Here is a 21,927-nt window from a genome sequence, read left to right as displayed (position 1 = left end):
AGTGTTTGGCCCATATCCCTCTAAAACTTTCATAATCATGTACCTGTCCAAATGTCTTTTAAATATCTTACCAAACTGGTTTCTGTTACTACATACTCCACCTCTGTTAGAACTCTCTCGATTGATTCTAGCTCCTACCAGCCACTGTTTCCAGAGCAGTTCCCCACTCACTGAATATTCCCTGATAGACTGGTATTCTGGTGCCTGTGTCATCTCAAAGGCTGCTGTGCACTGGACAAGTATTGGCAGTCTCGCGTTGCTCCACACCAGCAAAATGGCACAGTAGCCACAAAAGCCAATCTGCTCACCCTTTCCATGCATATACAACCTCATTCTCTCACCATAGTCACTGTTTCATCGACAGGCCAGATATTTTCCCTGTCCTTAGCTAAATCTCACCTAAACACTCTCTCTAAATCATCACTACTCTATAGACATACATTACGCATTGTCCAGTTGGGGAACATTAGATACAGGGAACTAATCAAACAATTCTAATTGAGGTTACTATCATGTCACCTTTTGAATTGTCTGGACTGAGAATGAGTACCACTCTCTGCCTTTCAGCTTCACCTACTCCCTGTCTCACCAATGATGTACAGGTCCCCTGAAAGTAGCAGTACAGATAGAAAAGGTTGCAAAGAAGTCATATGGAATGCTCTCCTTCATTGATGAAGTGTAAAGTATAAAAGTAGGGATAGAATGATGAAACTGTGTAAGACACCGGTGAGGCCACAATTGGTGTATTACATGCAGTTCTGGTCACCACTTTATAGGAGGGATGTAATTGCTCTGGAGGGAGTGCACAGAAGATTTACTCAAATGTTGCCAGGGCTGCAGAATTGTTGCTCCAAGGAGAGAATGAAGAGGTTGGGGTTATTTTCCTTGGAACAGAGAAGGCTGAGGGGTGACATGATTGAGGTATACAAAATTGTGAGGGGTAGAGACAAGTAGATGGAGGAACCTGTTTCCCTTGGCAAAGATTTCAAAAACCAGGGGTCAGAAATTCAAACTCAGTGGCAGAAAGATTAGAAGGGATGTGAAGAAAAATGTTTTTACATGGAGGGTGGTGGGTGGGTGTCTGGAATTCACGGCCTGAGTTGGTGGTGCAGGAAGAGACCCTAAACTCTTTTAGAAAGTACCTGGATCTGCACCTTAAATGTTATCAGCTGCAGGGCTTTGGGCTGCAGACTGCCCCCACATTGATAACCATTGACTATTTCACAGTCCATGATGGTCTACTGTACACACCCAAAGTGTAATTCCCATGGTGTGGTATAAATGGCTTTCAACCAGCATTTGAACACTAAGAACGTTGACTTTGCATGCAATGCAAATGGATGATGAAATGATCTCATCACTGGGAAGCTGACTGAGCTGATAGGAGCGTCACACTGCTGCAGCCCTCAGGTCTCACTCCAGCTTCCAGCATGGTTCTGTCACTGTCACAAGACACATGAGAGCGTGAGTCAACATTGCACTTCACTCATCCTCAGGAAATGGAGGTTGGAGCAAAAATCCCTGATCCTCTTGCAGCATCGATACACCCTAAGGGGCTGTGTATCTGTGACCTCCTGCCCAGGCCAGGTGCTCCTCAGCCTTCATTGCAGTCTGGTCTTGCCTTCAGATTTTTCTTTTATTCATTTTTGGAATGTGGGCATCACTAGCTGGGCCAGAATTTATTCTCTGTCCCTAGTTGCCCTTGAGAAGGTGGTGGTGAGCTGTCGCCTTGAACTGCTGCAGTCCACCTGCTGCAGATTGACCCACAATGCCCTTAGGCTGGGAATTCCAGAAATTTGACCCATCGATAGTAAAGGAACAGCAATATATTTCCAAGTCAGGATGGTAGTGGCTTGGAAGGGAACTTACAAGAGGTGGTGTCCCCATGTACCTGCTGCCCTTGTCCTTCTAGGTGGAAGTGGCCATTGGTTTGGAAGGTTTGTCTCAGGAGCCTTGGTGAATTTCTGCAGTGCATCTTGTAGACATTACACACTGCTGCTACTGAGTGTCAGCAGTGAAGGGAATGGATGTTTGTGGATGTGGTGCTAATCAAGTGGGCTGCTTTGTCCTGCATGGCGTCAAGCTTCTTGAGTGTTGTTAATGCTTCACCCATCCAGGTAAGTGTTTATTCCATCATACTCCTGACTTGTACCTGGTAGATGATAGAAAGGCTTTTGGGTGTCAGAAGGTGAGTTACTTGCTGCAGTATTTCTAGCTTCTGACCTGCTCTTGTAGCCACTGTGTTTTTGTGGCAAGTCCAGTTGAGCTTCTAGTCAATAGTGACAGTGGGGGATGCAATAATGGTCACTCCATTGGATGTCAAGGGATGGTGGTTAGATTTTCCCATGTTGGTGATAGTTATAGCCAGGCATTTGTGTGGCATGAATGCCGCTTGTCACTTGTCCTTCTGCATCTGCCTTCACCTTCTTCGGAAGGCAGACACAACAGTCAATGTCTCACCACGGCTGGGTGCAGGATCCTTGCTGACAATAACCTACATTGGGAACATAAGGACCAAAACAGGTTGTTATTACCTCTGAGAATAGACAGGGGAGCAGATGTGGGCTGTACACACTCCTCCATGCAGTAAGACAGGCAATGCCTTATAACAAAGACCATCTCGGGGTGACATGGTAACTCAGTAGTTAGCACTGCTGCGTCACAGTGCCGGGGCCCAAGTTCGATACCCACCTCGGGCAACTGTCTATGTGGAGTTTGCACATTCTCCCTGTGTCTTTATGGGTTTCCTCTGGGTGCTTCAGTTTCGTCCCACAAAAATGTGCAGGTCAGGTGAATTGGCCATGCTAAGTTATCCATTGTGCATTAGTCCGGGGTAAATACAGGGTAGGGGTCTGGGTGGGTTACTCTTCGGAGGGTTGGTGTGGATTTGTTGGGCTGAAAGGCCTGTTTCCATACAGTAGGGAATCTAATATAATGTCATCATAATTTATTCAACTTCAGCCTCAGCATGTGCACCATTTGGTGAAGGTGCTTCCCTGGCTGTGGGGCCACCGTGTTACAGCAAAAAGGGAGTGGCTGGTATACATTGACACCCTCCCCATCTCAGACCCATATCAGTCGAGATTATCATTGCATTGTAGAATCCACTGTAATACTCACAGGAAAAATGACAAAGTGATCATCTCTGCCTACCATGGCATCTTTCAAGCTCTGGGGTGCTTTTGGCCCGTTTTCATCTCTTTGTAGGTCATTGCCACTAATGTCTGCTTTATTGAGATGCCAAAGTTTAATTTGCATGACCTGGTGCAAATGGCTTTTGACCAACACTTGAATGCTAAGCACATTGACTTTGTATACAATGCAACGGATGATGACATAATTGCAAATTCAATAGCTGCAGCTTGGAAATGCATATTTCATGTATTTGTCCTTTCAATGGCCTAGCATCCAGCAGGTGTGGATGCCGTGCTTTTGCTGAGTGAACTAACACTGAATATGCCTTCTGTGGGTATTGTCCCAGTCATTTTCCAGTTTTTGTCAACAGCAAGCAATGGCAGGGAATTTAGCTCATGTTGGCGCCATCTGCACCAAGCTTTGCCCAACTGTCAAGTACCCACCTAGAGCTTCCATTGTCCTGTTTTAACTTGCACTACCCCACAGTCCATTTCCACCATGCTCCCTACACCCCCTACATCAAACTATGCTGCCAACTTTTCTCCTTTTCCCCTGAGCCCCAACATTTTGAACAGGAAATCCATTTCAGCAGTAAGGAGGAATTTAGAAGGCTCCTCAAAACTAGCCATATGGGTTGAACCTAAAAACCAAAAAGGACTAGCAATCCAAGAGAAACGGAAGAGAGGATCATGTAGGAAAATTTCAGGTAAGTGTCAAAATAATAACCCTAATTCTAATCCAAATACTATTGCAGGTGATAGTAAAGGATTTCAATTTCCCCAACATTAACTGGGATAGTCATAATCTTTAGTGGAACACAATTCTTAAAAATACCTTCAAGAGATCTTTTTAAACTGGTACATGGAAGGCCCAGCAAAGAAGGGGCAGTCCTGGACTTAACTTGTGGTAACAAAGCCAGGCAAATGGCTGAAGTATTAGTGGGAGATCATTTTGCAGACAGCGATCATAACTCCATTAGATTCAAGATTGTAAAGAAAAAGGACAAGAATGAGACTGAAATCAAAGTCATAATCTGGATTTTGATTTTAATAAGATCAGATATGATTTGGCGACAGAGGACTGGGGGCAGATACTTTCAGGTAAACCTGCCTCAGAACAGATTAATTCAAAAAGGAAACATGGAGAATACAGGGCCAACATGTTCCATTGTAGAAAAAGGATGGGACCATCAAATCTTGTGAACCCTGGATTTTGAGGGATATACAGCATTGGATTAAAAGACAAAAAGGAGGCTTATGGGTAGACACCAGGGACTCAAAATAGCTGAAGTTCGTGGGGAGTATTTTTATGGACTAGACCAAACCATCTCAAAATATATTAAGAAGATAGATTAGACCCTAACCAGTGATTGGACACTGGGAAGCAACTTGACATCAACACATGTGACAATAATTCACCCCAGTAAAACTGAAGGCAATGAGGATTCAATGAAAAACTCTACTGGTTGGCGTCTAGCGCAAAGGAAGAGATTTGTAGTTGTTGAGAACCAATCTTCTCAATCTCAAGACATTATTACAGGAGTGTCTCCTGGTAGCTCTAGGTCCAACAATCTTTAGCTGCTTTATCAATGGAATTACTTCTGGTACAATGTCAAGGGTGAGGATGTTTGTTGTTGAATGCACAGTGCTCAGTACCACTCACAATTCCTCAAAAACTGAAGCAGTTCATAGCCGCATACAGCAAGACCTGGACAGTATCTAGCCTTGGACTGGCCAATGGCAAGTCACATTTGTGTCACACTAAACAATGCCAGATAATGACCATATGCAACAAAAGATAAAATAACCTTCATCTCTTGATAGTCAGTGTAATTATCATTGCCAAGTCTTTCACAGTCAACATTCTGAAGGGTCATCAATGACCAAGAACTGAATTAGACTAACAAGTAAATACTGTTGTCTAATCTTCTAATTCAACTCCATTTTTCCACACTATCCCCATGTTTCTAAATTCACCTAGAACACCAAATCCTGTAATATCTACCTTTGACTAAGCTTCCTGGGGTCAACAGTTCAAAAGATTCATGAAAAAGCTCAGCACGTCTGGTAGCATCTGCGAGAGAAATCTGAGAAAATTGAGTTCTGAAGAAAGTTCACTGAACCCAAAACATTAACTCTGAGCTCTCTTCACAGCTGCTGTCAGACCTGCTGAGATATTCCAGCAATTTCTGTTTTTGTTTCTGACTTCTAACATTCACTGATATTTTGGGTTTTTTTAACGTATTCTTTATACATGTGTACACATTTATTTATATGCAAGTAACATTGTACAAGAATAACACCTGACTATTCCAGTATTATGATTATTCCAGTAATGGATAGCCTTGGTGTTACATTTCTATCTTTACTAAAGGAATATTCAATGAGAAATCTTATGTGGAGTATGTTGATACATTCAAGTCTATTTAATGTAGACCGTAATCAGCACAACTAAACATTTCTCCTGGTTCTTAAAGACTCTATAAATTGCAATAGCATTCTATTGAATATTACCTGAGTAATGTCTGAGGAACATTGGTTTTCACAAATGGAATTGCTCCTTGTTTCTTCAGCACTTTAACTATTACACTGTCTTCCCTTGCTGGTTTGTTTATGAATTTCCTTAGTCCACAAGTTGAATCATGATCCTGTATTAAAATAATTTTAGAACATGTTATTATTGTTAACCAATTGGGTTGTAGTACATTTTGCCTAGATAGCTTGTTGAACCTTGATTAAAATTTTAATTCTTCTCATCGTGCAGGGATTATTGGAATTATCAATAAAATTCACATCTCAGATGGCTAAGAGTAAGCAAGAAAAGATTGCAATCAGAAAGATGGAACTGGATTTTATTGGACCTATCCTCTCCCCAACCCATGCAAATATCACATGCATAATCATTATGTTGGGTCTGCAATACAATGCCATCTCGACAGTCTGAACTATTACACAAGGCAACATGTCCTGATAAATGCAAGATGAAAAGCTTTGACAAAATATGTCTTTTTCAGCAAAAGCTATTCACTGAAATTATCAGAGTCAGCAACTGCTTCTAGTACTGGGATATGGGATGAGAGTAGGTAGATGCTTGATGACCAGTGCAGACGTAATGGACCAAAAGACCTCTTTCATGCTGTACAATTCTATGAGACAGGGTAGTGAAGAAGCCATTTGGTATGCTTGCCTTTATTGAGTCAGTGCATTGAGTATAGTAGTTGGGAGGTCATGTTGCAGCTATGCAGGACATTGGTTAGGCCACTATTGGATCACTGTGTTCAGTTCTGGTGTCCCTGCTATAGGAAAGATGTTGTAAAACTTGGAAGGGTTCAGAAATGATTTTCAAGGATGTTGCCAGATTGGAGGTCTTGAGCTTTAGGGAGAGGTTAAATAGGCTGGGGTTGTTTTCACTGAAGTGTCAGAGGCAGAGGAGTGACCTTGGAGAGGTTTATACAATTATGAGGAGCATTGGACAGGGTGTAAATAGACAAAGAGTCCAAAAAGTAGACGGTATAAGTTTAAAATGAGAGGGGAAAGATGTAAAAGGGACCTGAGGAGCACTTTTTTCACACAGAGGGAAGCACGTGTATGGAATAAGCTGCCAGAGGAAGTGGTGGAGGCTCGTACAATTACAACGTTTAAAAGGCATCAGAATGGTACATGAATAGCAAGGGATTAGAGAGATGTGGACCAAATGCTGACAAATGGGATTAGATTAAGTTAGGATATGTGGTCAGCATGGACGAATTGGACCAAAGGGTCTGTTTCTATGCTGTACTGCTGTGTGGTTTTATGATTCTAAAGCTGCTGAGCCAGGTAAATCACAAATGTTATAAGTTTGATTCCTTCTCAGCATTAAGTCAACTAACATCATTTAGGGTGGCAGTAGGAATGTTACAATTGACCTCAGTCTCCAGATGGGTAAAGGGAAAGAAATCTGAGTTTTACTTCTTCACTATTTAACAAATGCAGCTGGAATTACATATGTAAGCACTTCAGGCAAGAGTATCTAAGGTTTGACTGTAATGTTCCCTATTGAATGAAGGAATGAATTACCTTTATTGTCACAAGTACTCAAATAAATACAGTGAAAAGTTTACAATTGTTGCATTACAGTGCCATCATGGGTACAAAGGTACCTAGGTACAGATAATTAAGACCAAATTTTTAGGAGACAAAAGAAAACTTTGAAAAGTAAAGAAATAAATATCCAGTATTATAGGTCACAGTAATAAATCAGAAAAATAAAAATGTTAAAAAGTTCAGAATATCAGTCTTTCCAACCTAGTCCAGGGAGACCTTCACCAACTTGCCGCTGCCTGTGCTGGACCCACCAATGTAGGATAAGCCCTACTTTAGGCACTATCTCATCGCTGCTGGGCCCACTTTGCCGATGCCACTGAACCCACACTCACCCTGCAACCAAGACACCCCAGCTCAACTGCCAGACCAGGCTGCTGCCAAGCCACAAGTCCTGCTTCAGCTGCAGATGTCTCCTTGCCAGCACTGCCATCCTGATGAGTACTGTGCCACTGGCACTGGTGCCACCATCCACAGAGGCTGGAGGAGCTTTGCTGCCGCTGCCATAACCCCGAATGGTTGGAGAATGTCCTCAGTGCCGCTGCTGATGCCTCCAATCACAAGGAAGAGCCACGTCTGCCACTCCACATACAGCCCTCTCTCCCTGCTATGGCATTGATGCTGACCAATACACTACAAAAAAGAAAAGAAGACCAAAAGGAAAGGAGAATAAAGCAAAAGAAAAGAGCAGAAACAAAAGTGAAACCAATAGGAAAGCAGATAGGAGCGAATGGGCCGTGAACAAGAGCTCACACAGAGCCCTGTTAATCTGCTGCGATCTACTGGGAGATTCCAACACTTGTGTAGCTGTGTCAACACTCATCTGTGAATAAAGACCAGTTGTCCAAGAAATCAGAGTGACTAGAGCCTGCAATGTTACACTAAATGATGACAAGTAGTCAATGCTTTTGAGATGGAAAACTGTACTGAATTGAAATAGATATGGCACCTGCTCTCTATTCAATACTTTAATCTCCTTAAGTAATGTAACATAAAACACACCAATAAGCATCTTCAAATTCCAAAGAACTTATAATGCACAATATTTAATGCACTTTCCAAAAAAAAATCTGTACCTTGTAGTTAATACTTTCTTTGATGCTGACGGGAACACCATACAGGAGTCCTTTCTTTACATTATGCAAATCTGCAAGTTGTGTTTGACATTCAGGAAGAAAGTCTACAATGCAGTTGAACTTTCTTGTGGCCTCCAAAGCCTTCAAAACAATGAATAGAAAACCACAACTTTATCATAGCATTTACAGTAATTACTATATCTACTACATGTTCAATATCTATGGCGTAATTTTCCTATTTCCTGCAAGGCATAGTATTGTGAGTGACTTCAAATATCTTCAGAAGCCTTCCACAGGTCACACATTACTCCCACTCTTTTTGCTGACTAAATTGGTAGAGGAAAGAACAGAGAATACATCCAAGTTTCAGAAAAAACACACTCACATTTCTACATTGCAAAGCTACTCATCCATAACTTTTCTTACCTTCAGATTAGCAAGCCAAGTTTAGATTTAGATTTCCTAGCATATGGAAACAGGGCTTTCAGCCCAACCAGTCCACACCGACCCTCCGAAGAGTAACCCACCCAGACCCACTTGCCTCTGACTAATGCACCTAACACTATGGGCAATTTAGCTGACCTACACATCTTTGTGACTGTGGGAGGAAACCCACGCAGACACGTGCAAACTCCACACATACGGTCACCCAAGGCAGGGATTGAACTTGAGACCCTAATGCTGTGAGGCAGTAGTGCTAACCACTGAACCACCGTGCCACCCCTAAGTGCGAAGAGGCCCCAGTGAGATTTGAACTCATGACCTCTGGCTTACAAGACCTGCACTCTAACCCCTGAGCTATGGATCCCGATGGACAAATTACAATCAGTGAATGTCAGAGTCCATGTTGAATGATTAACTCATGTCAATAAGTGGAATGGACAACACAGCAATGGTTTATTGGAGGAAAATTTAAGAGTTTGGAAATCTGTGACTCTCAGGCTAAAGACACTAGAGATTGCAGACTAGAAAGACCCTAGTGTGAGCCACAGTAGTCTTCCCCTCTCACGCTGAGGCCAATGGACAAGGGTCTTGTTGGAGTAGTTGAATAAGCAGGAAATAATTTAGGGAAGGACAAAGTTAAAAATCACACAACACCAGGTTATCATCCAACAGGTTTAATGGGAAGCGGCGCTCCGAAAGCTAGTGTGAAAACTACCTGATGAAGGAGCACCACTCCGAAAGCTAGTGTGCTTCCAATTAAACCTGTTGGACTATAACCTGGTGTTGTGTGATTTTTAACTTTGTACACCCCAGTCCAACACCAGCAACTCCAAATCACAATTTAAGGGAGGCATTGTGTACCTGGACCTGGGTAGTAATTAGCTGGTAGGCGTTTTTGTAAGGAGGTGCAATGATCAAGTTTTTCAGAAAATATTTGCCTGCTGACATTCACCGTCTACACTACATAAGCTGTTTGTGAGTTTTGGAGGAGCATTGCTGCTACGCAGGCAACTATATGTCCAATAACCATCAGTCCTTTCCAAACAACCAGGGGAACATATTGGCAGAGGGGAGAAAATTCACACAGAGTGAAATTGGGACATACTTCTACATGCAAAAGAGAGACCTTGGAGTGCAGGTTCATAGCTCCTTGAAAGTGGAGTCGCAGGTAGATAGGATAGTGAAGAAGGCGTTTGGCATGCTTTCCTTTATTGGTCAGAGTATTGAGTACAGGAGTCGGGAGGTCATGGTGCGGCTGTACAGGACATTGGTTAGGCCACTGTTGGAATATTGCGTGCAATTCTGTTCTCCTTCCTATCAGAAAGATGTTGTGAAACTTGAAAGGGTTCTGAAAAGATTTACAAGGATGTTGCCAGGGTTGGAGGATTTAAGCTACAGGGAGAGGCTGAACAGGCTGGGGCTGTTTTCCCTGGAGCGTTGGAGGATGAGGGGTGACCTTATAGAGGTTTACAAAATTATGAGGGGCATGGATAGGGTAAATAGGCTAAGTCTTTCCCCTGGGGTCAGGGAGTCCAGAACTAGAAAGCATAGGTTTAGGGTGAGACGGGAAAGACATAAAAGAGACCTACAGGACAACGTTTTCACGCAGAGGGTGGTACGTGTATAGGGAATGAGCTGCCAGAGGATGTGGTGGAGGCTGGTACAATTGCAACATTTAAGAGGCATTTGGATGGGTATATGAATAGGAAGGGTTTGGAGGGATATGGACCGGGTACTGGCAAGTGGGACTAGATTGGGTTGGGATATCTGGTCAGCATAGACGGGTTGGACCAAAGGGTCTGTTTCTATGCTGTACATCTCTATGACTCAATGTTCCAAAAATTTGGAACTCTCTTTCAAAAATGACAATTGGTAGTAGAGGATCAATTGTTAGTTTCAAAACCTCAATGAGATTTTTGTTAACCGATGGGGATAAGAATGGATGATGGATGGATCGATGGATTTATATCACAGGTCAGCCATGATAGCAATGAATGACTGAGCAGGATCTAAAGGTAAGTGGCCTACATCTGCTTTTATGCCTGATGTGAAGCCATGGCTTTTCTCTTACCTGCTCCAGATAAGCATGCAACACGTAACTTGGTGATACATCCCCTTTGTTTATCGACTTACAGAGATCAGGAAGTGAGAAAAAGTGGGCAGAATCACTGTTTCCTTGATAGGTTTCCTAGGAGGAAGAGAAAATTTTCTTGGTTATATTGTAAACAGCCAGTTACTGATGGATCAATTCAGATGCTATGACATTCAGGTTCAGGAACAAAGTATGCCGCAAGCGCATAAAGGAGACTTGACCAAATGGAATATAAAATGAAAGAAAACAAAGGAAAGTTAGGTCTGATTCAATACCAAATCTATTACTAACCGTCTACTTATTACTTTGTTAATATTTCTTCAAAATTCAAATAAGTCAGAAGAAGGATTCAGAGGATGATTCAATCCAGGACATTGTACTTATCCAAATGAATGGGTCAACATCTGTAGTTATAAGGGCCCATGAATTATTCAGCTTTTAATTTTCCATCCCTCCCTTTGATCCATGCAGGTAACTATACCTCCCAATCAGGGCTTGGAATACAGAGATGATACACCAGGGCCCAGTAACTGGGAAGAAGGGCTCGAGGGAAACCACTATATTTGGAAAGCTTGCTGGGGACAGAACATGCCAACATCAGGAGCAGCATCTGATTATACCACTACTCCTGCTCTCCATAGCCAAGACAAAGATTGATAAATCACTGCAATGGGAATTGAAGACACTCGTACTCATGTTGTCCACATTTCATGCTCCCACATCCTCTTGAAGTGGCATAGGCCCAGAGGGAGGTCAGCAGTAGAGAAGCAGAAGGCCAGGTGCTAGGGCAAGTGCTAGCTATAATACCTTTTCCCTTCTCATCCAAGCTAAATGCACATAATCAGATTGCTAACTATTTTATGAAACTCATCATTTCAATCCTGCTACTATAAATGAATTGTGAATTTTGCTTCCCATGTTATTTTCCCATATTATGTGTACCTGAGCAGAAAACAAAGGAAGAAGAAGCAGTTAAGATGCACCATGCTCTGATCAAATCACTTTATGTCACCAACTTTGATCCCCAAAAAAACTAGCCTGAAGATTAACTGTCTGGTACAACAGTGAACAGTACTGTATTAAGAACTGAGATTTTGTGAAAAGTTATTCAACACATTTAGCGATTTCCAGACTGCATCTGGAATGACTAAACCAACTGGTTATCTAACCTTTATCAGAAGAGAAAATCTGCCACCCATACCCAGTCCATACTACATGGCTCACTCTTGTTATGACACAAGGTAAACTCTCCTGCTTAACTTAAACCACAACACAGAAAAGATTTATCCCATGTGGTAATCTGTGAAACTTCAAGAGGACAGGAACTATTTAAAGTAAAGGTTAACAATTTTATTTCTTAAAGTATATCAGAGAATGATTAACTAACAACCATTTACAACTCTGGAGCATCGGAGGCTGAGGGGTGACCTTATAGAGGTTTACAAAATTATGACAGGACTGGATAGGATAAATAGACAAAGTCTTTTCCCTGGGGTGGGGGAGTCCAGAACTAAAGGACATAGGTTTAGGGTTGGAGGGGAAAGATATAAAAGGGACTAAGATGCAACTTTTTCACACAGAGGGTGGTATGTGTATGGAATGAGCTGCCAGAGGAAGTGGTGGAGGTTGGTACAATTGCAACATTTAAAAGGCATTTGGATGGGTATATGAATAGGAAGGGTTTGGAGGGATATGGGCCAGGTGCTGGCAGGTGGGACCAGATAGGGTTGGGATATCTGGTCAGCATGGACGGGTTGGACCAAAGGGTCTGTTTCTATGCTATACATCTCTATGACTCTATAACTCCTTCCTCTAACCTATCATTTACTTTTCCTTCTACAATATTAGTCTGATAAAATCCCCAATTAAGATTTACAAAACAAAACTTCTTATCTCAAAACCAGGCAGCTTTCGGTTTTCTCTATATTCCAGTCTTCTTTCCTTCTTCTTGAGGATTCTGCTTCACAGGTTATAGATTGAGAAAGGTAACTTTAAGAGAGATTTTTTTGGCAGTCTCTACATGCTAGCTTGGCAGTTCTCCTCCCAACTTTTCAATTTTCCCCAGTCTTATACTCCTAAAGCATCGGAATGTGTCATTGACTTTTAAGATTGTCAATATACTAAATTCAAACTTGATTGGAGTTTGGTTTTTTTGGGGGATATAATGTAAACTGATTGGCCCAATTCAAATCTGTTTTTGACTCCAGGCAACCAACTACTCTAGCTACCCCTGTAGCTGGACTACAAATTACATTATATCTTATTGAGAACACTTGGTACTGTCACTTTTAACTCTCTTCAAGTTACAGTGCATCCACATCTTCATAACACCTCTTCCTTAAGAAAATAATGAACCATCATAATGAAAAGATGGCTTCAGGTTTTTTTTTCTATTTTTAAAACACATTATCCTAACATACGGATAACTTTGGTATAAGTTCACTGTAACTTCTTCCCATATACCTATATATAAAACTTTAAATTAATACAAATCTCATCTAAAATTTATCAGTCAAATCCACAATAATGCAACTGCGATTACAGTCTTACGGCTGGAACATGTATGATTTTTAAATTAACAGTCTGTAACACAAGACTCCAAAGAAATAGTCTCATATTCTTGTCTTGAAAGCATTCTAAGAATGTAAGTGGATTGTGATCCATGTGCACAACTGTCGTTGATGCTTTGTTCATGACATACACAATAAAATGTTGTAAGGCCAGTACCAAACTCAATAGCTCTTTTTTGACATGGAGTATTTCCTCTGGTGGATGTAATCTTCTTTGAAAAGTAACCAACTGGCAGTTCAATCCCATCCTCATCTTCCTGTAATACAACTCCAACTCCAATGTCACTAGCATCAATGGTGACTTTAAAAGGTTTTATTAAGTTTGATGTAACTAAAACTGGTTTAATATAGCTTTCAAATGGTCAAATGTCTACTGGCATAGTTCTGTCCACTGAAACTTTGTGTTCTTCTTCAGCAAATCAGTTAACAGTGCTACTACACTGCTGAAGTTCGGAACAAACTTCTGATAGAATCCATTGAGCACTAAGAATTGAAGCACCCCTTTCTTTGAGGTTAGCCATGGAAGTTCCTCGATGGCCTTTGTCTTTGCATTCTGCGGTGTCAACCTTCCATGACCGATGTTATGTCCCAAGAACATCACCTCTGCTTTCACAAATTCAGTTTTATTTAAATTGATCACCAGTTTTGCTTCTCATAGTTGTTCAAAGAGCTCTGCCAACTGTACCATATGATCTTTCCAGGATTTACTAAAGATCACTACATCATCCAAATAGACTATACAGTTTGTTAACTCAGCCATAACTCTGTTCATGAGTCTTTGGAATATGACAGCTGCGTTCTTCATTCCAAAGAGAATCACTTTAAACTGATATAGCCCATTTACAATTACAAATGCAGAAATTTGGTTCGCCGTCTCTGATAAAGGTACCTGCCAGTAACCACGCATTACGTCCAACTTGGTGATGTAACTGGCTTGTCGGACTCTCTAGGAATTGGATATGAGTCCGATTTTGTAATGGTGTTGACCTTCCGATAATCCACTCAGAATCGTCGAGCCCCATCCAGGTTGGGAACTAAGAGATTGGCAAACTCCACTCGCTCTGGCTTGGTTCGATGATGTCTTCGTTGAGCATTGCCTTCACTTACACCTGGACCTGTCTGGCTTTGGAAGCAATAGGAATGTTGTTTTATCAGAGCAGTATTCCCTTCATCTATTTCATGTACAGTAGCATTAGTCCTCCCCATGTGATTCTTATATATGTCCTTATCCTGCAGTAACAAATATTTCAATTGTGTTCTATGCTCTTGAGATAGATAGCTTACTAACCTATCCCACCTCTCAAAGACATCTTCAATTTTTAATCCATTTTGAGGCACATCAAAATTCTTATCATCTGGATTTGATTCCTCACTCCAAGGGGCAGTAACTAACACCTGTTTCTCCAATTCTTTCTCTCTCGTATAATACAGTTTCAACATGTTCACGTGACACACCCAATACCACTTTTTCTGTCTGGCATCTTTGCTAAATAGTTCACCTAACTCAACTTTTTCTCAATTTGATAGCGGCCTCTAAACCTGGCTTTGAAGGATCTCCTATCACTGGTAACAGTACTAACATGTTAACCCCTTGGGAAAACGTCCAAGTCTCAGAGCTTTTATCTGCCACCTGCTTCATTCTATATTGTGCCCGCTTTAGGTGCTGTTCAGCTAATTCAAAAGGAGTGAACTGAATAGATTTGTTTTGGCCATCCCTAATGGCAAACAATATTAAGTGGGATATCTTTATCCCAATCATTCGGGTAATCTTGACAATATGCTCTCAACATGGTCTTCAAGGTCTGATGCCACCTTCCTAAAGCTCCTTGGGATTCAGGATGATACGCACTGCATTTAAAGTGCTGTATACCTAAGCTATCTATAACTTCCTTAAACAGCCTAGCAGTAAAATTTGACCCTTGGGTCAACTGAATCTCTCTGGGTAGCCCATACCGTGTAAAGAAAGCTACTAACTCTTCTACTACCCTTTTTGCCTTGATACTCCGTAATGGAATTGCCTCCGGAAATCTGGCAGACACCTCCATTATGGTTAACAAGTACTGGTTCCCACTTTTAGTTCTCAGGAGGGGACCTACACAATCAATTATAACCCGCATGAAAGGTTCTTCAAATGCGGGAATTGGCAACAAAGGTGCTGGTTTTTATTACCGCCTGTGGCTTACCTACCATTTGGCATGTATGACATGTACGCAAAAGTTAACTACATCCTTGTGCATTCCAGGTCAATAAATATGTTTTTGTACCTTAGCCTGAGTCTTTCATGTCCCTAGGCGACCTCCTACAGGTAGTTTGTGTAGTACCCATAACACTTCCTGTCTGTATGCTACCGGCTACACTATTTGGTGCGTTGCGGCCCATTTCTCCTCTGCACTAACCTGCTGTGGTCTCCATTTTCACCTTAGAATTCTATCTTTCAGATAATAACCCTCCAGAATATTCTCTGCCTCCTTTTCAGAGTACATATCCACATATATATCTTGTATTGTCTTATCTTGCTGTTTAGTCCTGAAAGTCTTAGACTTTCAGGACTAAACACTTCTGTCTGACCCTGTGCCTGTTCATGTTTTTCCTGCACCACTACATCATACAGGGTATCTGCTAACTGAAACTCAACTCCTTCATTTTTCTCTTTACTTTTCGCTTCATGCTGTGACTTATGATAGTGTGATCTGGTTACCACACAGTCTGGGAAAATATCAGGATATTTCTGTTTTAACTCCCCAGTTTCTTGATCTTCCTTGGGCTTCTCCACAACAAGGGTTGTCACACCCACCTTGGATTCTGCCAAATCATTCCCAAGAACAAACTGAGTTCCTGGAACTGACACTCTGACAATCACTCCCACTGTAAATTCCCCAGTCTTACGTTGGCACTCCAAACTGATCTTACATCGGGGAATGCTCAATTTCTGTCCATCCAACCCACAAATTACCACACTCTCGGGTAACAGAACAGAAAGAGTGCAAATTCGCTCATCCCTTACTATCAGTGACTGGTTAGATCCTGTATCTCTCAAAATTATAACTCCTTGTCCTTCTCCCCCTGTTCTTTCTGAGTAAACTCTACCCACAGAGGCAAATTCTTTGTAGAGATCAGATACTAGCTTCATACCCAGCCCCTTCCTCGGCTGTGCACTCTCCTGCAGCTCCTTTAGGAAAGATGTGGAAGCTTTGGAGAGGGTGCAGAGAAGATTTACCAGGATGTTGCCTGGAATGGAGAGTAGGTCGTACGAGGATAGGTTGAGAGTTCTCGGCCTTTTCTCGTTGGAACGGCGAAGGATGAGGGGTGACTTGATAGAGGTTTATAAGATAATCAGGGGAATAGATAGAGTAGACAGACAGAAACTTTTTCCCCGGGTACAACAGGGTGTTACAAGGGGACATAAATTTAAGGTGAAGGGTGGAAGGTATAGGGGAGATTCAGGGGTGGGTTCTTTACCCAGAGAGTGGTGGGGGCATGGAATGCGCTGCCCGAGGGAGTGGTAGAGTCAGAATCATTGGCGACCTTTAAGAGGCATTTGGATAGGTACATGGATGGGTGCTTAATCTAGGTTAGAAGTTCGGCACAACATCGTGGGCCGAAGGGCCTGTTCTGTGCTGTATTGTTCTATGTTCTATGTTCTATATGTTCCTCGGCTCTTGTTAGTGTCTCCTTTACCACTTTTACTAATGCCACTAGCTTAGCTTCTTTAACCACCGCTTTTATGGGCGGCATGGTGGCACAGTGGTCAAAATTGCTGCCTCACAGTGCCAGAGACCCGGGTTCAATTCCCATATCAGGCAACTGTCTGTGTGGAGTTTGCACATTGTCTGCATGGGTTTCCTCCAGGTGCTCCGGTTTCCTCCCACAGTCCAAAAAAAGATATGTAGGTTAGGTGAATTGGCCATGCTAAATTGCCTGTAGTGTTGGGTAAACATAGAGGAATGGGTCTGGGTTTGTTGCTCTTCGGAGGGTCAGTGTGGAATTGTTGGGCTGAAGGGCCTGTTTCCACACTGTATGTAATCTAATCTTTTCCCACAGTGCCTTTCTTTAATGACCAGCACTGTGACTTTACGTGTCCCACTTTACCATAGTGAAAACACCTGAGGCCTTTCACATCCTTTCCAACCTCTTGGGCTTCTTTTTTATCCTGTGGTAAATTCTTACCAGTGGTCTCTTCTCTTGGTTTCATAATGTAGGATCTCCCTTTCCCCCAACTTCTATCCCTCACAGGACAAAATTCTGGCTGGAAGTTTGTCTTATGCACCAACATGTATTCATCTGATAATTCTGCTACTCTTCTCACTTCCTGAACTTTTTGTTCCTCCATATGAATTCTTACTATCTCTGGAAGTCAGTTTTTAGACTCCTCCAGCTCTTGCATAGAGCCTAAAAGACCCTATCTGTTTTCAAAACACATACCCACAAGCACTTAAAATAGTCTGTTTAACCTCTTCATAATCTCTTGACCCCTCATCTGACAGTGCGGCAAATACCTCACTAGTTCTGTCGACCAGTTTAATCTGAACTAGCATTACCCATAAATCCTCAGATTACTCCATCTGCCTAGACAATTTTTCAAATGAAATAAAGAAGGCTTCAACATCTTTCTCATCAAAATGTGGCAGAGTTTTGACATGTTTGACTGCGAGCAGCAGCCGAGGTAAGACAAACCCGAAAGACTGCAGCTAAGGTAAGGCAGTTTTTTAAAACTACTTACCGGTAGCGGACAGCGGTGCTTTCGCTTTCACAGAAGGAGCAGGAACAGCGGGGGAAGTGACGAGGACCAGAGGGGCAGCCGGGAAGGAAAGCAGTGACCATATATATCAGTAAGGCGGCTAAACCAGAGACTCTACAACTGTAGAGTCTCCCACCCGCCCTCCTCCTCTAACCGAGTTAATAAGGTAAGGTTCATTCTAAACTTCCTCTATTGAATATAAGTTTGTTATTAATTTTATAGCAACTTGAACTAAGCTTTCTACTTCAGTACTGAGTGGGTGTTCAGATAAGTGGAGTATGGATGCTAAGGCAGTTGCTTACTCCTCCTGCAGAATGTGGCAGGTGGGAGACATGACACATGTCTCCGCTGGTGACATCTGCAGGAAGTGCACCCAACTCCAGCTCCTTGAAAACCATGTTAGGGAATTGGAGCTGGAGCTGGATGAACTACGAATCATTCGGGAGGCTGAGGGGGTAATTGAGAGGAGTTACTGGGAGTTGGTCACTCCTAAGGCTCAGGACAAGGATAGATGGGTTACAGTTAGGGGGAGGAAAGGGGACAGACAGACAGTGCAGAGATCTCCTGTGGACATTCCCCTCAGCAATAAGTATACCGTTTTGGATACTGCTGGGGGGGATGACCTACCAGAGGAAAGCCATAGCAGTCAGTTCTCTGGCACTGAGCCTGACACTGTGGAAAAGAAAGGAAGGGGCAGAATTGAAAAGTACTCGTGGTAGGGGACTCGATAGGGGAATCAACAGGAGATTTTGTGGTCAGGATCGGGATTCCCAAAAGGTATGTTGCCTCCCTGGTGCCAGGGTCCAGTACGTCTCCGATCGGGTGTATAAGGTTCTGAAAGGGGAGGGCGAACAGCCAGAAATCGGGTGTATAAGGTTCTGAAAGGGGAGGGCGAACAGCCAGAAATCGTGTTACATTTGGCACTAATGATATAGCCAGGAAAAGGATTGAGGATATAAAAAGTGATTTCAGGGCATTAGGATGGAAGCTGCAAAGCAGGACGATCAGAGTAGTGTTCTCTAGTTTACTACCGGTGCCACGAGATAGCGAGGCGAGGAACAGGGAGCGGGCGCAGCTTAACGCGTGGCTGTGCAGCTGGTGTAGGAGGGAGGGCTTCAGATATGTAGAGAATTGGGATGCCTTCTGGGGAAGGTGGGACCTGTACATGAAGGATGGGTTGCATCTGAACTGGCGGGGAAGGTTTGCTCGAGTGGTTCAGGAGGGTTTAAACTAGTATGGCAGGGGGGGTGGGAACCTGAGCTATATACCTGTGGTGAGAGTTGATGGAGATGAGGCAATAGCAAGAGGTAGACCAGCCAGTGGGAAGGAATTTCCTGGGAAGGAACCAAGGGATCAGTTAAAGTGTGTTTGCTTTAACACAAGGAGTATCAGAATAAAAGTGATGAACTTAGAGCATGGATCAGTACCTGGTGCTATGATGTTGTGGCCAAAACAGAGACATGGGTTTCTCGGGGCAGGAATGGTTGCTGGGTGTTCCAGGGTTTAGAACATTTAAAAAGAATAGGGAGGGGGGGAAAAGATGAGGGGGTGTGTCGCTGCTAATCAGAGAGGGCATCACAGCTACTGAAGCTTCCATTGTCGAGGAAGATCTGCCTACCGAGTCAGTATGGGTGGAAATTAGGAACAGCAAGGGAGCAGTCACCTCGTTAGGGGTTTACTACAGGCCCCCCAATAGCAGCAGGGAGATGGAAGAAAGCATAGGTCAGCAGATTTTGGAAAAGTGTCGATGTAGTAGGGTTGTTGTAATGGGTGACTTTAACTTTCCCAATATTGATTGGAACCTCCTTCAAGCAGAAGATTTGAATGGAGCCGTTTTTGTAAGGTGTGTTCAGGATGGTTTCCTAGCTCAGTACATTGACAGGATGACGAGGGGAGAGGCCATTCTAGACTTGGTGCTCGGAAACGAGCCGGGGCAGGTATCAGATCTTGTGGTGGGAGAGCATTTTGGAGATACTGACCACAACTGCCTCACATTCTACATAGCTATGGAGAAGGAGAGGATTAGGCAAAATGGGAGGATATTTATTTGGGGAAGAGGAAACTATGATGCGATTAGACATAAGTTAGGAAGCATGGATTGGGAGCAATTGTTCCATGGTAAAGGCACTATAGACATGTGGAGACTGTTTAAGGAACAGTTGTTGCAAGTGATGAATAAATATGTCCCTCTGAGACAGGCAAGAAGGGGTAAGATAAAGGAACCTTGGATGACGGGTGAGGTAGAGCTTCTCGTCAAAAGGAAAAAGGAAGCTTACATAAGGTGGAGGAAGCTAGGGTCAAGCTCAGCTCTAGAGGATTACAGGCAGGCGCAGAAGGAGCTCAAAAATGGTCTGAGGAGAGCCAGGAAGGGGCACGAGAAAGGCTTGGCAGAACGGATTAGGGAGAACACAAAGGCATTTTACACTTATGTGAGGAATAAAAGAATGGTCAAAGAAAGAGTAGGGCTGATCAGCGATAGTATAGGGAATTTGTGTGTGGAGTCTGAGGAGGTAGGGGAAGCCTTAAATGAGTTTTTTGCTTCTGTCTTTACAAAAAAAATGAACTTTGTAGTGAATGAAACCTTTGAAGAGCAGGTGTGCATGCTGGAATGGATAGAGATAGAGGAAGCTAATGTGCTGAAAATTTTGTCAAACATTAAGATTGACAAGTCACTAGGCCTGGACCAGATTTGTCCTCGGCTGCTTTGGGAAACGAGAAATGCAATTGCTTCGCCACTTGCGAAGATCTTTGCATCCTCGCTCTCCACTGGAGTCGTACCTGAGGACTGGAGAGAGGCAAATCTAATTCCTCTCTTCAAGAAAGGAAATAGGGAAATCCTCGGCAATTATACACCAGTAAGTCTCACGTCTGTTGTCTGCAAGGTGTTAGAAAGTATTCTGGGGGATAGGATTTATGACCATCTGGAAGAGCACGGCTTGATTAAAGGCAGTCAACACGGCTTTGTGAGAGACAGGTCATGCCTCACAAACGTTATCGAGTTCTTTGAGGATGTGACTAGAAAAGTTGATGAGGGTCGAGCTGTGGATGTGGTGTATATGGACTTCAGCAAGGCATTTGATAAGGTTCCCCATGGTAAGCTCATTCAGAAGGTCAGGAGGAATGGGATACAGGGAACCTAGCTGACTGGATACAGAATTGGCTGGCCAGCAGAAGACAGCGAGTGGTAGTAGAAAGAAAATATTCTGCCTGGCAGTCTGTGGTGAGTGGTGTTCCACAGGGCTCTGTCCTTGGGCCTTTACTGTTTGTAATTTTTACTAATGACTTGGATGAGGGGATTGAAGGATGGGTCAGCAAGTTTGCAGATGACACAAAGGTTGGAGGTGTCGTTGACAGTATAGAGGGCTGTTGTAGGCTGCAGCAGGACATTGACAGGATGCAGAGATGAGCTGAGAGGTGGCAGATGGAGTTCAATCTGGATAAATGCAAGGTAATGCATTTTGGAAGGTCGAATTTGAAAGCTGAGTACAGGATTAAGGATAGGAGTTTTGGCTGTGTGGAGGAACAGAGGGATCTTGGTGTGCAGGTACATAGATCCCTTAAAATGGCCACCCAAGTGGACAGGGTTATTAAGAAAGCATATGGTGTTTTGGCTTTCATTAACAGGGGGATTGAGTTTAAGAGTCTTGAGATCTTTTTGCAGCTCTGTAAAACTTTGGTTAGACCGCACTTGCAATACTGCGTCCAGTTCTGGTCGTCCTATTATAGGAAAGATGTGGATGCTTTGGAGATGGTTCAGAGGAGGTTTACCAGGATGTTGCCTAGACTGGAGGGC

General features: G+C 42.9%; 1 protein-coding gene across 1 annotated transcript in view; it reads right to left on the bottom strand.

Annotated features, from left to right (window-relative positions):
- LOC140479500 (fatty-acid amide hydrolase 1-like) overlaps positions 1 to 21,927 on the bottom strand; it is a 75,869-nt gene that overhangs the window by 39,283 nt on the left and 14,659 nt on the right. The window contains exons 4-6 of the mRNA XM_072573332.1: positions 10,806 to 10,922; positions 8,291 to 8,431; positions 5,649 to 5,782 (exon numbers count right to left, since the gene is read on the bottom strand). Coding sequence (XP_072429433.1) covers positions 5,649 to 5,782; positions 8,291 to 8,431; positions 10,806 to 10,922 — 392 coding nt within the window. The remainder of the gene's footprint in view (positions 1 to 5,648; positions 5,783 to 8,290; positions 8,432 to 10,805; positions 10,923 to 21,927) is intronic.

This window comes from Chiloscyllium punctatum, chromosome 7, assembly GCF_047496795.1.
Source record: "Chiloscyllium punctatum isolate Juve2018m chromosome 7, sChiPun1.3, whole genome shotgun sequence".
NCBI lineage: Eukaryota > Metazoa > Chordata > Chondrichthyes > Orectolobiformes > Hemiscylliidae > Chiloscyllium > Chiloscyllium punctatum.
The sequence above is the reverse complement of the archived record's forward strand: the minus strand, read 5'-3'. Positions and strand labels throughout refer to the sequence as shown.